This window comes from Podarcis melisellensis (assembly GCF_964234715.1).
Source record: "Podarcis melisellensis genome assembly, chromosome: 7".
Lineage (NCBI taxonomy): Eukaryota > Metazoa > Chordata > Lepidosauria > Squamata > Lacertidae > Podarcis > Podarcis melisellensis.
In genome coordinates this window covers 25,514,912-25,530,731 of record NC_138539.1, presented here as the reverse complement: position 1 = coordinate 25,530,731, position 15,820 = coordinate 25,514,912, and the positions used below count along the sequence as shown (strand labels likewise).

The window sequence follows — 15,820 nt, the reverse complement described above, 5'->3', positions numbered from 1 at the left end:
TTTCATGTCTCATGTTGAGGAAAGCATCAGAGTAGATACTGGGGTTTAACTTGGGTAAATAGATCTAGGGAGATGTTGGGAGAATATGGCTGTTATACGGCCTGAGTATCTGGTTTGAACCCCTGAGAATCTTTATAGATCATGATCATGGAGGGTTTTGGTGAAATGTGGAAGGAGACCCACTAGGAAACAGTTTATTGCCAGAAAAAGTCAGGATTGTGAACCAGAAAGATGGTCACATCATAGTAAGTTGTATGAAGGAGAGCCAGAGATCAATGAAGCCAAAGTTGCAGATAGTCTAAGGAAGCAGAGACTGGCAAGTTGGGAGTAATGGACCACAGAAATCTGCCTTTTACCAAATCAGTCCCTCTTGGTCAATATTGTTACTCTAAGTGGCAGCAGCTTCCCAGGGTTTGAGACCAGAGTCTTTCCCAGTCTTACCTGGAGGTGCTGGGAATCACTTCTGGGGCTTTCTGCATGCAGTTTGTTCACTGCCTCTGACTTCCGGAGCTCCCCCAGGCTAGAGGTAGGCTAGGAGGAAAGAAAAGCTAAGAAGCACAAAATGGGAGCCTGAGCCAAAAACACTGAACCCGACCTTCAAGCTTTTACCTTCTAGTCTTTTTGTGATTGTAAGCTGTTCTAAACTGTTTTTAATGTTGTATTATAAATTGTTGTAATCTGCCCTGGATCTGTAGGGTGACGTGCAGGTAATAAATTAAAATCATAATAGTAATAGTAGAAGGGTTCAGTCAGGGATAACCAAGTAGGTCTGGTGGGTCAGGGAAGGTTGAGTCTTCTGCTAATGAAGATCTGCTATATTGGTGACTTATGGAAATAAATAGTTGGGCACTGGATCCATACTACTTGTTCATGATGCTTACACATATCAGGATGACAGGGAAAATCCTGACTTTCTTTGTCTTACTGTTATAACAATGAAGTGATGGCTGCAGGTCATCCTTGGAATTCAAAACAAATGAAGAATAATTGTATTATTCTTTAGCCGCTCCTCTTTTTATTTGATAGTGGTTCCTTTAAAAAAAGAGACTATGCAGAGTCTTTCAGGAAGTGATTTTTTATTTCATTTTTAAGGCTATAGCTAACAACAATTGAAGATTAATTATCAGCTGATAGAGCACAGCAAATTTAAGTTAGCTCTTCTATTACCTAAGAACATGTCTGGACAACTTTTTTTGAAGCAGCACCTCTGGCTGTCCCTGCAAGTTGCCAGTGTGGCTCAGTTCACTGAAGGATTACTGCAGGTGATGAAATCCACATGGCCAGTGTAGCAGTATATAACTGTGCATCACATTGGCTCATTGCACAAAAGCTCTAGTAAAAAGTGTGGGTAACTGTTGTCTAAACACAGTTCCAAAGTCAAGTGCCTCCCCATTTTCTGAATCACTGCATAAAGTTACTAGATACAGGTGTAGCAACGCTGTGTAAGAATAGCATTTCTGTCTGTCTCTGTTGGGACACCTTTCTGTCATTGCACCTAACACATTTGTACTCTGATGTTATAGACAGTTCTGAAGTTCTTGCTGTTCTACTCTGGCGACCTTGCAAATGTTTTCTTCATCATCTCAGTGGGAACAGGGATATATTGGCTTATATTTTTCAAAGTAAGTTTCATTGTATTGTGTTTCTTTAAAGATGAATAAACAATTGTGCACATATAAATGTTAGATATGACATCTAAATGTTTGTGTGTTTTGTTTTCCCTTTTTGCTTTTCTCACCAGACCATTGAGGCAAGTTGTACCTGTAAAATATTCTCTGTATTTGTCCTTTATACTTTACCTCTTCCTCTGACTTTAAATGTGCATGCAGTAGTAAATAGAGCTAGTTTTTTTAAAATAAAAAAATGCTCCAAATCCTAATTTTCATCAAGCTTTGGTAACTTCGGCAAAAGCAACCACTATTTTAAATTCAGTTGTAGAAATTGTATGATATGATTCAACATACATGTAGTTACAGTTTGTTTGATTTAATGAAGACCCTTCACTCCACAGGCACAGCAGTATGTCTCTGTTCTCTTACCGTTACCAAGTCAAGAAGACAATTTTGTTTCTTACATTGGATGTGCTTTTGCTCTTAAGGTAAGCAGTAGGGCCATGCTCTGGATTTGTCTGAGCCCTGAGCAGAAACCGGCTTGTTCAGAGGGACTCAGGCATCAGATGAGTCGGATACAGAGAAGCCTCTTGCTGTTAAGCAGAGGTACCAATACTTCTTGACAAAGGGAACTCTTTTGCAAGCAAATTCTCTGCAGATCCCCTCTCGTCAGATGGGAGAGGAATGTTTTATTAAGGTTTTTTTAACTAATTAAACGTAAGCCTCGCCCCCAAACTATGTTGGAACTAAACCCATGGTGGGGTGAGTGTCTCCCGGGTTAGCCCTGGGAGGGTCACCCAAATCTCAAGCGTAGAGGGAGCCTTGTGCAGAGCCCTAATAATTAAGTTGCCCATCTGATACTGCGGTTAATTTTGTCTTCTAAATGAGAAATCATATCAGGGTTAGCATTTTTAGCACAAGCTCCAGTTCTGCTGTTTTCTGGAAAAAGAAAAATGGTTTCAGTGGTAAGGTATCACTTCTTTATTTGTCTTCCAGTAGCAAAAGATTTAAAAAAGAGAGACCTAACAGCAGATACAGGCAAATTAAGTAGACTGGCCTTTGCTAGAACCTGAGAGGGGACTTGTATGCAGAATTTTGACTAGAAATCCAAGCCAGACTCAGCCCCGCCTCTAAACTGTAGTATTCACAATGGACTACATTGGAGGACTGTTGCAAGCCACACTCTCCCATTCATACCCCCACCCCAGCTGCTGCCTTGCAATATAGAAATAATGGATTATTGACACTGCCAGGGCACATTTGTCTTTCAGTGTTTTAAAGCTAAACAAAAATATTTTTTTCAAATGAAATAAAACTTGAGTTGGAATACAATGTTTCATATCCAACATTGCTGTCCCACTAATGCAGCAGATTTCCACATGGGCAACAGAAGGCTCCTCTTCTCTCCTCTTCCCTTCAGCACCTCATGCTCTCTCAAAATCTGTTCCAGATGTTTTAAGGGCCCTGGAAGAGTAGAGGAAGAGCATTAGATGCAACCCAATATCCAGTCTCTTTTTGCAGAGGGAGAACTGCCACTGTCTAACCACAGCTATGCTACAAACTATGGGCATCAGGTTAGCCCCTTGGAGATCAGTATGTTGAACTGAGGCCTTTGGTCTGATCCAGCAGTGGTCTTCTAATGTTCTTATCTCCCATTGAACTCAGAGGAACTTGCATCTCCATGTGAGTAGGATTTGCACAGTGACAGTCCCATAGATTTCGGCGGGACAGATGTAAGCACATGTTCTTTCACAGCAACCTTTGGAAGTTAAGCGTTCCTAATTTTTAACTGACCCTGTTTACAAACTTGTGATAGTTTCAGAGCAGGGATGAGTTAAATTGCCAAACTAGCAGCAGGTTTCTCAAGTGAAACTACACTTTAATATACTACCCATGATCTTGAGTTGCCCCCACCAACCCTAATGCAGCCAGCTCCTGTTGATGGATATAAGAAGTGGAAATATTAATCAGGAATGAATTTTTATCCTATTTCTGCAGCCAGCTTTTCTGGACTGCAACAGAAATTGTACAATTCTGAATGCCGATTTCCTGTTTTTAATTAGTTGTCTTCCTGTCCTAAATGCTAATTTAGGTTTATTTTTGTTTCATTAAATGGTTTCCTCAGGCACTGCAGTTTTTGCATCTGCTTGTTTTCCAACTTACGGTAGATATCTTTTTCATTGACTGGGAGCGTCCTAAAGGAAAAGTTCTTAAAGCAGTTGAAGGTATGTGTTCCTACAACTTCTGTCAGCCCTAGCCAGCATTGTTAGTGGCCAGGGGTTATGGGAGTTGCAATATCCAGATAGCCACAGGCTTACCATCCCTTTTCTACGTGAATGTGTGGAATAGCCCCAAGAAAGTAGGAACATTTCCATGTCCCAGCTGTAATCAGTTAAGATACTGTTTTATTTGAATGTGGGCAACATCTAACGAAGTAGCGCTGTTGACGCAAGGATTTCCACCTGTGCAACAGAACTCTCTCCCAGTGTGCCCCTGGCATCCTCTGCAGAAGACATGTAGGGGGTGTATGGAGAAAATGGAGAGTTTCCTTGCAGAGTCTGAAGTCCCTGTGCTAAAAGAACTTTTGCATTGGATACCACCCCTTGTGCTGTCGATAATAACTGGCCATGTTCCTGTGCTTATGACTTCCTTTTAAAGCACTAAATGATTTGTGACCTATATAAACTGGCTGGGGCCCTAAGATTGGCTCCAGAAGCCCTGCTCACAGACACACTATTGTGTCCCTCTCCCATGGGATATATGTTTGGCCTTCTATTTTTAATTGCTTTCAAGCAGGCATTAAATACCTTTTTATTCCTATCTGCTTTTAATTACTGATAATGGTTTGAAGTTTTTTTACGGTTTCTTTCTCGGTCTTTTACATTATTTGGATTGGGATATTTTTAATTATTCTGTCTTAAGTTTTCCTGTCTTAATGTATTTTATAAGTTTTTATATTATAGCTTGCTTTTGAGATTACTGTTTATTATATTGTGTTAAAATGTATTTTAATAGATGCAAGCTGCTTTGTGGAAGCTATTTAAGCTGGAAAAGCAGGATATAAAGAAATAACATTTAAGATCTTTACAGTTTGAACTATGCTTCTCCACAGGAGAAAATGGCGTAAGAAGTATTTCTGCACCTGTCAGCATATGGAGAACGTATTTCATAGCAAATGAGTGGAATGAAATTCAAACCATCAGGAAAATAAATCCTCTCTTCCAAGTGCTTGCTATTCTCTTCTTCTTAGAGGTGACTTTCAGATTTCATTATCATTCATTTGATTTTTGATCTTTCTAAAGCAGTTGGGTAAGCTGATGGGATGTAACCAATGAAGTCATCCCATTTGTGCAGGGACTTCTGCCTGCACAGCAGGACTTCCCCTCTGCTCTTTCTGTACAATCCCCCAACTGTTCTGGGGGTTCCCCAACCTTTCCCAAGCAGATTTATAGGAAGTATGTGTGTTAACAGGGCAACTTGGTTGGATACAACTCAATGGTTATATTGTGTGCTGTTGTGCTTCTTCTGTTTTTATTATGAGCTCCCATAGTTCAGGTTTAGTTCTGTTATCTATGTACTTAGTGTATATATGTGAGCCACAGAAGTTGTATCTTAAAAACAAATAACATAGCACAACTAGGCATCAGTTTTAATCTATTCATCATGCAGCATCAGCTGAAATACTAGTTCCAGCTGAATTAAATGGTTAGCAAATGCTTTCTCCTGCACACATAATGAGAAGGCAGGTGAGGACTAATTGTCTTGTGCATATATTATTAGTGAACAGGACAAGAGCTCTGTTAATGCTGTTTCTGTGCAACCTGCAGAGCTATTACTAGTATTGCCTTCATTTTAGACTCGCTTTTCCATAACAATACTTTCTAGATTCGGTTCTTGGCTGCCAAGTGATATTTATGATGCAGGAAGTGAAGCAAGCTGCTCAGCTAAATACTTGACATCATAAAGCAGAATTACAATCAATGTTCATTCATTGGAATGGTCAAATCTTTAAGTTCCGGAGCTAAAATTATCCTGTTCTAGTTTTAATTTTTGCTAAGTCTTAACTAAAAATGGCTCAGCTGGCTTTGGAAGGGAGCTGAAAGTACAGCTCATGAAATTGTTATATTTTGATTTTATAGAATCCTCTTCCGGTTTTATCCAGCATAATCCACTACATCTGCATCATCATTGCAAGTCTTTCTGTACCATAAGTGTAGAATTATTATTTTTATTTGAATAAAAGTATAGATCAATAAAATAATACCTCATGGTCAAAGATATACACTAAAATAACAGAACACAGTAAGTCCAGCAATTTAGAAGATCTTTGTTAATGCAGATTACTAATGAGATATCTTTTGGTATTTTCAAAATTATGCTTTCAGGTTGTGGGGTTTTCAAATCTGGCCTTAATGGATTCTTCTTCCAGTCTTAAAAGGAGCCCAGAAAGTTACATAGCTCCCTGGAGTCGTATTCTGAGATTTGGCGTGTCTGCTGTCCTTTGGCTAGTGATTGCCATAATACAGGTAGACCTTTCCATTGCCACTATATATTTAACTGTCTTCAAGTTATACAGATTTTTTGTTGATTTTGTTGTTGTTAAAAGATTATAATTCTGGTTGTATTGGATGTCCTTGGAAAGGCACAAACTAAGTATTTGTGTGTTTCTATATTTTTCTTTAGAGGTGATTATTTGGAGATCTATTTTCATTGGGAAGAACGTGGAAGTTGACATCCATCAATTATTAGCATAAAAGATCTCAATTGGTGTTAGTGATCTGCTCTAACAAAACTTGTTTGTACACGTGTGTGTACAAAGAGCATACATGCTGTGTGACATACCTATGAACATACAGTGGAAAATCAACTTTCCACTGGAATTCTATTGGTGGATTTGAACTTTGGAAAATTCAAAAGATATTTGAAAAAAGTGGTTTAAAATATCTAATTGCAATTTGAAATACATGTGCTATTGGAAATAGTTCATACAGAATCTGCAGATAAGGGAAGATTATTGAAGACAAAAACAAAGAATGGGCCTCTTCTTGCAGTTTTCACACATAGTTGAAAGAGAATAAAAACAAAGAAGGCGAGGAGCAGCAGCAGGAATGCTCAACTGAGACTGCAGTTTCCAGATTTCTCAAGAAAGGAAAAAACGCACAAAAAAACAGAATTGCTAAGTCACCTCTTGGTCATTAGTCAACAACAGGCATAGGCAAACTCTGCCCTCCAAATGTTTTGAGACTACAATTCCCATCATCCCTGACCACTGACCCTGTTAGCTAGGGATGATGGGAGTTGTAGTCCCAAAACATCTGGAGGTCCGACTTTGCCTATGCCTGGTCAACAACATGGGGCAGACAAAACATATACAACTGCCCAGCATCCCAGGCTGAAGTAATTTGAGATCAATACACTACATCCCAGCTTTTGCTTCTTTTCTAAATTACCCCCATCTTCTTTGGAGGACGCAGAATGCCTTGGACTTTATAAAACAGTGGCATAACAGGCAGCTCATGGCTTATACTCTTATGACTCTGTTTAAAACTGGCTCCTAAAGCAGAAAAATTGAAGTGGCATGTCCTTAACTCATTAGTAAATCTGATTTATTACAGGTGATATACTTTTCTGTCTTCTATGAAAGATTTATAGAAGATAAGATAAGGCAGTTTGTTGACTTGTGCTGTATGAGCAATGTAAGTATTCGATCATTTTATGCTTCCAATTAGTGCCTTTCTCTGTGAAGTATGTTAACGCTTTAGAATGCTATAAAGATGTAGTTAGTTTTGCTCTAACAGTTAGCATAGTATAGCAATAAATAAACCAGAGTTGCTGCTCTTTATTCCACCAGTTCTTTGCCGAAATCTCAACAGGGTTTGCTGTTTTCCTCACTTGTATAACAAGGAGAAGACAATACTATATATAGTTTAGTAGACTCAGGGCCCTCAACAGATTCTCAACAGTTATTTGAGAATCAACCCAGACCTCTCATCCTCACTCCACCATCAAGTGGGGAAGGGGGGCGGTGAACGATCTACAAGCACATCCTCTTTCTCACAGATGTACACACACGGGTTTATAGATGCCTAGAATAAAGATATGCCCAGTTTCAAAATATATTGTATCTCACTAACTACATCAGGGTGGAACGTAACTCATAAACAATAACTGCAAAATAGATTAGTTGTCCAGAATTTTGCTTTCTTGTGCAAAGAATCTTCATATCCATTGAAAAGAAACACTGTAAAGTTATATTACTATTTGAATCTGTATCTTTTAAGATGCTGAATTTTATTTTTCTTACCTTGTAGATTTCAGTCTTTCTGTTGTCACACAGATGCTTTGGGTATTATATTCACGGTCGGTCTGTGCATGGGCATTCAGATACCAATATGGAAGAGATGAATATGAACCTAAAGAGGGAAGCGGTATGTAAAACAGCTAGGAAGGGGAATCCCAAAACTCACTTATATATCAAGAATCCATGCACAAGAACTTTAGTTATTTTGTATTTCATTGTACAGTACTTCAATATGTGCTTAACTGTTAGCCACTCTTGGGGGGCGGGGATGAGAGAGATTTAAAAGTAGGTCAAGCAATAAAATTGGTTGCATTTTCTAGAATCCTTTTTACACCCTCATATTTTTTCTTGCTTATAATTTTGAACTGACTCCCATGCTTTATCAACAACTGCATCTGAAACTCCTCTTCATTTTATAAACAATCTATCACACCAGAATGGGGTATTGATGTTTCAGAGAAACAAATAGAAACCACCCTTTTACACACCCAACTTATTTGTCCTTTGTATCCTTGCCTTAATTTTTTTAAGTTTGTCTTTTTTCACTTTTTTCTTCTCTTTTTTCTCTGGCTTGTAATTAGCATTTCTAGTGCAGAACAGCAGTAATAATTATTATTATAACCTAACTATCAGTACAAAAGGGTAAAAGCAGATGTTGCTCAGGTTCAGCAGAATGGATAATAAATTCTTGAGTTCATTCCTTGTTCAAGTTGTTCCAGCAATTCTGCTTTATGTCATCTTCTTAGGAAAATCTGTGTAGTCAAAGAGGCTTGTTACCAAACACAGATGGTCAGACTTTTCAGATTTCCATTTCAAGCAAGATGAGGCAGCAGTATGACAGGATCCACGAAACATTAACAAGGGTATGTATATTATTGGCAGACTTGCTGTGCTGTCCTCTGTGTTTAAAATGTCCTTGTCCAGATGGATTCTAGTTCAAGAAGACATAGAATCTTCCACATCTATTTTTCTTAATCTTATATATCCTTTACAGCCAGTGCATCTTCATTCTTCTGACCATGCATTGTGCATATGGATCATTCACACACAGACAAAAATAGACGATATGAGTGAAGTTTACATTGTCCATGTGTGTGTGGAATGCTTGCATGTGAACTGTGGCCTCCCAGGACAGCAGAGCCTTTTTTCTATGAGTATCGTTTTGTGTCTGGGTCCTTTAAGTATCCGTGTGGCAGAACCTTGATGTCCAAAAACTGAAACTGAAGATATGACACATGGTGTAGAATGCTGTTCTAGTGCTAGTACCTTTAAAGCCTTTCTTGACTTGTGCCCAAACTACCTTAGGGGTCATCTCTTCACATACCAGCCTGCCTATGTCTTAACATTTTTGGCTAAGTTCCTGGTCTTAAGTGTTGTCCTCCTCAGAACTACAGTTTATTTACCCATGAATTTTAATTTGTACAACCCCTTAGTCTGTATTATAATTGTATCTGCTGTCTTTTATTATAATTTCTAGTGTGAATGTTTTACTATGTTGTATTAGGTTTTATAGGGACGCGGGTAGCACTGTGGGTTAAACCACAGAGCCTAGGGCTTGCCGATCAGAAGGTCGCCGGTTCGAATCCCCGCGACGGGGTGAGCTCCCATTGCTCGGTCCCTACTCCTGCCAACCTAGCAGTTCGAAAGCATGTCAAAGTACAAGTAGATAAATAGGTACCGCTCTGGTGGGAAGATAAACGGCGTTTCCGTGCGCTGCTCTGGTTCACCAGAAGTGGATTAGTCATGCTGGCCACATGACCCAGAAGCTGTATGCCGGCTCCCTCGGCCAATAAAGAGAGATGAGCGCCGCAACCCCAGAGTCGGCCACGACTGGTCCTAATGGTCAGGGGTCCCTTTACCTTTACCTTTTATTAGGTTTTATAAAAAATATTATCTATATTCCATCCTGGAATCAGTTTTGATGAAACGTTGTACAGAAATGTTTTAAATCAGTCAACAAGTATTCATACCACCAGTCATTAAAAAATGAGATCACAACTCGACTTTGATAGTACTTCCTGTATTTCCAGCTGTGTGTTTCTGTGAATTTCTTCTACTAGGACCGTCTTCTGGTGCAGTGGATTATTGGGTACAGTACGTGGTTTAGAATTTTGTGCACTCTTATATGATGTTAAGGGCAATTTTCCGAAGCAGGGAGCCTCCTGTATTCACAGAGACCTCCTGTGAGTTTTCGAGCCTGGATTTTCTAGGATTCCAAAACACATGGGAAACCTCTAGAAGAACAGGAAGTTCACTGCTTCCAAAGATTGTCCTTAAACTTGTGCAGGCTGATCATGATTGCAACTGGAACTAGTATGTCTTGCATTTTAAATTAACACAAATATCAAGCACCTGAAGAGGGCTATAACCTTAAGGGTATCTTTCAATCAAGTATTTTGCTGCAAGCCATAAGTGTCTTTGAGCGTGAATACAGTCGGATATTTCCAGCTATTTTACACATCCATTATGTCAAATGAGACCCTGTGTGCATTTTTAAATCATTTGTATTTCTTTTTCTCCCCAGAAACAGGGTCCTGTTAGACTTTTGAATTCATCTGCGACTACATTTGAGCAGAGTACCAAAGCATATCATACCATGAATAAATTTCTAGGCTCATTTATTGATCATGTAAGTATCACAATTAACATTTAATAAAAAGATTGAATAATGTTTTTGTTATTAAGGGGTTGTGATTTAGCTTCTGTTTTCATGTGGTCCTGTAGAGTAGAGATTGTGCTGTGCAGATGCTGGTACACTGCCCTGCAGTCAACACCACAGAAGTTGATCACTTGTAAAACAAGTTGATACAAGATCACTTTACTTACTCTCTGTTGATTTTCCAGTGCCTTTTGATAAATTTTGTTTCTTTGCTTTTGGAAAGTCTTTTGCCTGATCCTTCCCCCCCCCCTTTTTTACTTCCTCCCCGAAATGTTTTTTCTTTTTGTAGTTTTCTTTCTGCTGCTTTCAATGTGTGTTGTATTTCTAAAGTTGCTATATTCTTGTTGTTTGCTTTAAATTTGTTACATTAGCCGTCTTTAGTTCTTTGTTCTGAAGTGCAAAGGTGAGTTATAAATCCCTAAATAAATAAAATAGTGCTTTTCTTTGTTTGTGTCTTAGAAGTGCTTTTATAATGAAATGTTTGTTTTGTTTTTCCACTTATAGGTTCATAAGGAGATGGATTACATTGTAAAGGACAAATTGCTGCTGGAGAAAATCCTTGGAATGGAGTTCATGGAACCAATGGAAAAGAGCATCTTTTACAATGGTATTATCAATCTAAATGTTAAATTTTTATGTTAGGTGAACAGATGAATCCTAATGGCTTGTGTCTGCAAGAGTCCCAGCAATTTCTGTGGTTTATTTTTTGACCAAGCACTTGAATGCTACTGGAGAATGCCAGAAATGCAACAAGCGATATGGAGTTTAAATTCTTCAGTACCTAGGAGAAAGGAAATTTGCCCACAATTAAATGAACCACATAATAGTAGGAGAAGCGAAGGTATATCTGAAATAGGAAAAAACATCATTATTCATCATGTAAGAAAAGCTTCACTAAGAATATATGAGTCTGCTGGATAAGGCCAGTGGCTCATCTAGTCCCAATTTGGTGTCCTCTGCAAATTTGATGCACATCCCCTCATTCCTTCATCCAAGTCATTTATAAAGACATTGAACAACAAGGAGCCCAGGACAGAATCCTGCAGTAGCCCACTTGTCACTTTTGAGGAACTATTAATAAGCACTCTTTGGGCTCAATCAGTCAACCAGCTACAAATCCACCTAACGGTAACCTCGCTCAGCCCACATTCTACTAGCTTTTCTGCAAGAATATAATGGAGGACTTTGTCAGAACCTTGGCTGAGATCAAGATCAAGATGGCTGAGATCAAAATACACTATGTCCACAGCATTCCCAGCCTTCTCAACTTGATGTCAGGACTTGAAATTTCCGCTTAGATGTTAAAGGTGTCTTATCCCACAGTGTTTGTTTAGACAGAACCTGTTTCATCTTGAACTTTGTAGTCCTTCCAACACTGCACTTGACAGGCATAACAAAAGAAGCTTCACCTGTCATAGTGTTAGCCATTAGTTTCAGTACTTGTTCTGCTGCAGCTAAAGCTGATGGCCGGAGTAGTTGGACTACTATACTTTTGTCCATAAAGTCTATCAAAGCAATGGAAACCAGATGCTCCAAACTGTATTTTTATAGATACTGATTTTCAGAAAGGTCTTGAATCTCTGCAATGTTCTGGTAGACGTTCCTGAGACAGTTACACTGGCCAGATAACTAAGGGTTACCAGATAACAGTAGTTGATAATGACACCATAAAGTTTAGATGGCATTTATTGGTTGCTAAATTCTTAGTCCTATAATTTTGAAATTTATGTGCATAGCTCATGATTTAGTCATGCTGGATTTGGTATCTTTAAAACATATGATTTTGAGGTGGAGTTGTTGTTTTTTGTTGTTCTAAGTTAGATAATAAAATATACTCAGAGAGATCAGTAAGAATGTGCCTCTTGTTCAGAATGAGTCTTGGTAATCTGCTTCTGATTTTTAAACAGTAAGCACTTAATGGACATCTGTGCACAACGGGATGTCATACAATACAAAGCCATTTTATAAAATTAAGTTGTTACAGCTTTCACGGTAAAGGAATGAAATAACTGTATCTATTGCAGATTATTATGTTTCTAACTTTTTGTTTCAGTTTACTTGTTTTACTTTTGTTGTTTTTATCCATTCTCTAGAAGCTTTTCTCCCATTGTACAGCTTTTTTGATGCAGATATTATACATGTTTTTCAACAGGTTGTTTCCTTATTTGCAGATGAAGGACATTCTTTCAGTGATGTGCTGTATTATGGCAATGAAGCCACACTTCTCATCTTCGACATGCTGTTTTTCACCATCGTGGATATGGCCAGCCAAAGTTTTGTTTTAGCAGCTGTCCTGACGTATTTGCAACAAGAGGTAAGCCTCTTTATTGGAATGGAGTAGAGAATGTTGTTTTTTTTAAAATGATAGCATATAGTAGTTTGTATTCTCAGTTATCTACAAAATGTATTATTAGGCATAACAGATAATTGTTTGTTTATTTATTCCTAAGATTGCTAGGTACTGTTAAAAAAACAAAACAGGTGCTGCAGACCTGCAGTCCTAAGAGTAAACACTGCATGTTGGAACAAAACAAGACTCCAATGCTGTGGAAGTTTCTACTGGAGGCAGTGTAGGAGAGATGTTTTTTACTGTGTCCCCCCCCCCACACACACACACCAGGACCACCTCCCAAGCTGCTCCCAAATATCTCCCAACCCTCCAGAGCTGCTTTTCAGGGCATATAGGGGAAAGGAGAAATGAGCAAAAATCATCTCTCCCCATGCCATCCTCCAGTGGGATTTCATGTAAACAGAACTCTACTCACTGCAAACCTGCATCCAACCCAAAATACATTGGGAAAGATAGGAAAAGGGTCTATGGTAAAATTTAATGACTTTTACCATTGAAGACTACTATATGCAAGATAGAACATATGTGTGTATCAGGCCTGTCATCCCAGCTAATTTATCTCTCCCAAGGAAGGATATTTTCAGAATCTCATCATTCCACTTCTTGCTTCAAGTACTGTGCTAGCAGATATTGTAAGTTCAGTTAGGCTTTTGCAAACATCACCCTCTGCTCGTCAATTAGTGCAAACTGGCAATTAGTGCAGAACTGTCTAGTACTGCCCCACTTTCCAATAAAATCCGCATTGTTCAAACAACAAAGGTGCACGACTGCTGTAGTTCCTACCGACTCTTAAAATGCTTTACCACATGGCTTCTAGGATTTTCAAAACTTTGATTCCTAAACTTGTTAGTTTCTAAATTTCGAAAGGATATCAAGCCCATTAGCCTGACCTAGACAAAGCAGTTTATAAAACAGAGCCCGAATCTCAGTACGAGAACACAATTCAGTGCTGGCACTGCAACCAGTTCTAGCCTTGGCAGGCCTCTTGCATACTGCCTGCAGGCAGACTCAAATGAAAGGGAGCATTTGCTACGATTGGTGGCTGTTTCTCTTCATTTCTGGTGATGAGATCATGCTGAGGCCTCCATCATCTACCACTGGGGCATACAGTACATACTGGACAATGGTCAGTCATAAAGCTGGGGTTTTCCCCCCTTCATTTATACTGTTTAGCTATGGCAACCTCTAAATGGTGTGTATAAGCAATACAATACAGAAAATGTAAAAATCAATAAAACTATAAAATCAGGTTTCAATTAAAATGCCCACTGGAATTTAAAAACAAAAACCTTAAGAAGTTCAATGGGGGGGGCTGTCTGACCTCAACCAGAAGGGAGTTCCACAAAATTGGGCCAATACTGAACACACCATTCCTCTTGAATACGAACCATGCATCTGAGCTGTGGAGGAACCACTAACAGTGACTCCCCTGAAGACCTCTGTGATTAAACATGGATATAGTAGAACCTCTACTTTCAACCACCTCCACTTGCAGACGTTCCAAGTTACGACCAGGGCAAACCCAGGAGTAACCGGCAGGTTTGCCGCCATTCGCACATGAGCAGGAACGGGCAATCGCTGCCTGTGCATGCGCACATCGGCGCCTCTCCCAGCGACCCGTTTTGCCATAAGGATGGGCCGCTGGAATGGATTGTGGTCGTGAGTAGAGGTTCCACTGTATAAGGGAGTAGGTATTCTGGACCCAGGTTATTCAGGGCCTTGTGAATTAATGCACAAACTATGAACTCAACCACTAGCTTATGGGCAACAAGTGCAAGCTTTTGAGCACTGGAATTATGCACTGACAATATTCTGTCCCCATCAACAGTCTAGTCGCAATGTTTTGCACCAGCTGGAGCCTCAGACCAGGCCAAAGAATAGCCCCACTTAGATGCATCTCTTCTAGGCTCCCTTGACAACAAACACCAAAGTAACAATAAAACCATAGAAACACTGGTTGGTTGGTTGGTTGGTTGGTTGGTTGGTTGGTTGGTTGGTTGGTTTTTGTCGCACATCTCTATTGTAACGTTAACTGGACAATCATTATGAAGATCTTCCAGTAATAAAGATGTTTGAAGTTGACAGCACAGTTTTGAAATTGATAACAAGCTCTGTTATACTAAATTTGTGGTTTCTTTTTTATAAGAGTGGTCTGGAAATAAATTGTAAACAGCTCCCTCACTATGAAGAGCAGCTTGCTTTCAGGTTACTGTTGGGGTGACCAAACAACGTCTTATTTTCAGCTTTTTCCAGTTACTGTTTATTATGTGAGGTGCTTAACTTGGATTGATCATACTTGACAAATCTAAGACAGTAAACTTAGATGAGATTAAAGAGCATCTAGCATTAGCTTAACATCCTGTCAAATAAGGATTTGCTGCTACACATGGAGTATTTTGTACAATTTATGCCATAACATCTGAAGTTGGTTTTATCTTTTCAGATTTTTAGGTTCATTCGTAATACAGTTGGACAGAAGAATTTGGCATCTAAAACTTTGGTGGATGAAAGATTTCTTATATGAAGAGACTTTCTGGGAACTAATTACGGCTTTAAAATGACACACATACACAAAGGATTTGCTTGCAGTACTTTGTAAATATTCCATGTGTAGAATTTTTCTTTCATATTGTGTACTTGAAAACTGCTGTTTTGGATTAAATAAATTTGTACTTGTCATGGATAGTGATTATTCACATGCCTTAAAAGGGATGCCAAGATACAGAGAGATGTCACTGTCAGTATTAAAGCTGAACCCATGAATTAGTTTTGCAGATATTTTATGTGTACAGTGGTACCTCGGGTTAAGAAATTAATTCGTTCCAGAGGTCCGTTCTGAACCTGAAACTGTTCTTAACCTGAAGCACCACTTTAGCTAATGGGGCCTCCTGCTGCCGCTG

The 15,820-nt window shown here is 39.0% G+C and overlaps 1 protein-coding gene across 2 annotated transcripts in view; it reads left to right on the top strand.

The window, feature by feature from the left end:
* TMEM67 (transmembrane protein 67) overlaps positions 1-15,597 on the top strand; it is a 32,809-nt gene extending 17,212 nt beyond the window's left edge. Inside the window, exons 17-28 of one of the 2 annotated variants that reach the window (XM_081919699.1) lie at positions 1,524-1,622; positions 2,012-2,098; positions 3,736-3,835; positions 4,723-4,862; positions 5,996-6,136; positions 7,226-7,306; positions 7,922-8,038; positions 8,658-8,774; positions 10,436-10,540; positions 11,075-11,177; positions 12,742-12,884; positions 15,364-15,597. In XM_081919699.1, coding sequence (XP_081775825.1) covers positions 1,524-1,622; positions 2,012-2,098; positions 3,736-3,835; positions 4,723-4,862; positions 5,996-6,136; positions 7,226-7,306; positions 7,922-8,038; positions 8,658-8,774; positions 10,436-10,540; positions 11,075-11,177; positions 12,742-12,884; positions 15,364-15,444 — 1,314 coding nt within the window. In that variant the 3' untranslated portion in view covers positions 15,445-15,597. Of the gene's footprint in view, positions 1-1,523; positions 1,623-2,011; positions 2,099-3,735; positions 3,836-4,722; positions 4,863-5,995; positions 6,137-7,225; positions 7,307-7,921; positions 8,039-8,657; positions 8,775-10,435; positions 10,541-11,074; positions 11,178-12,722; positions 12,885-15,363 lie in introns of those variants that run through there. The other variant, XM_081919700.1, reaches the window with a different exon arrangement.
* Positions 15,598-15,820: the final 223 nt, after the last annotated feature.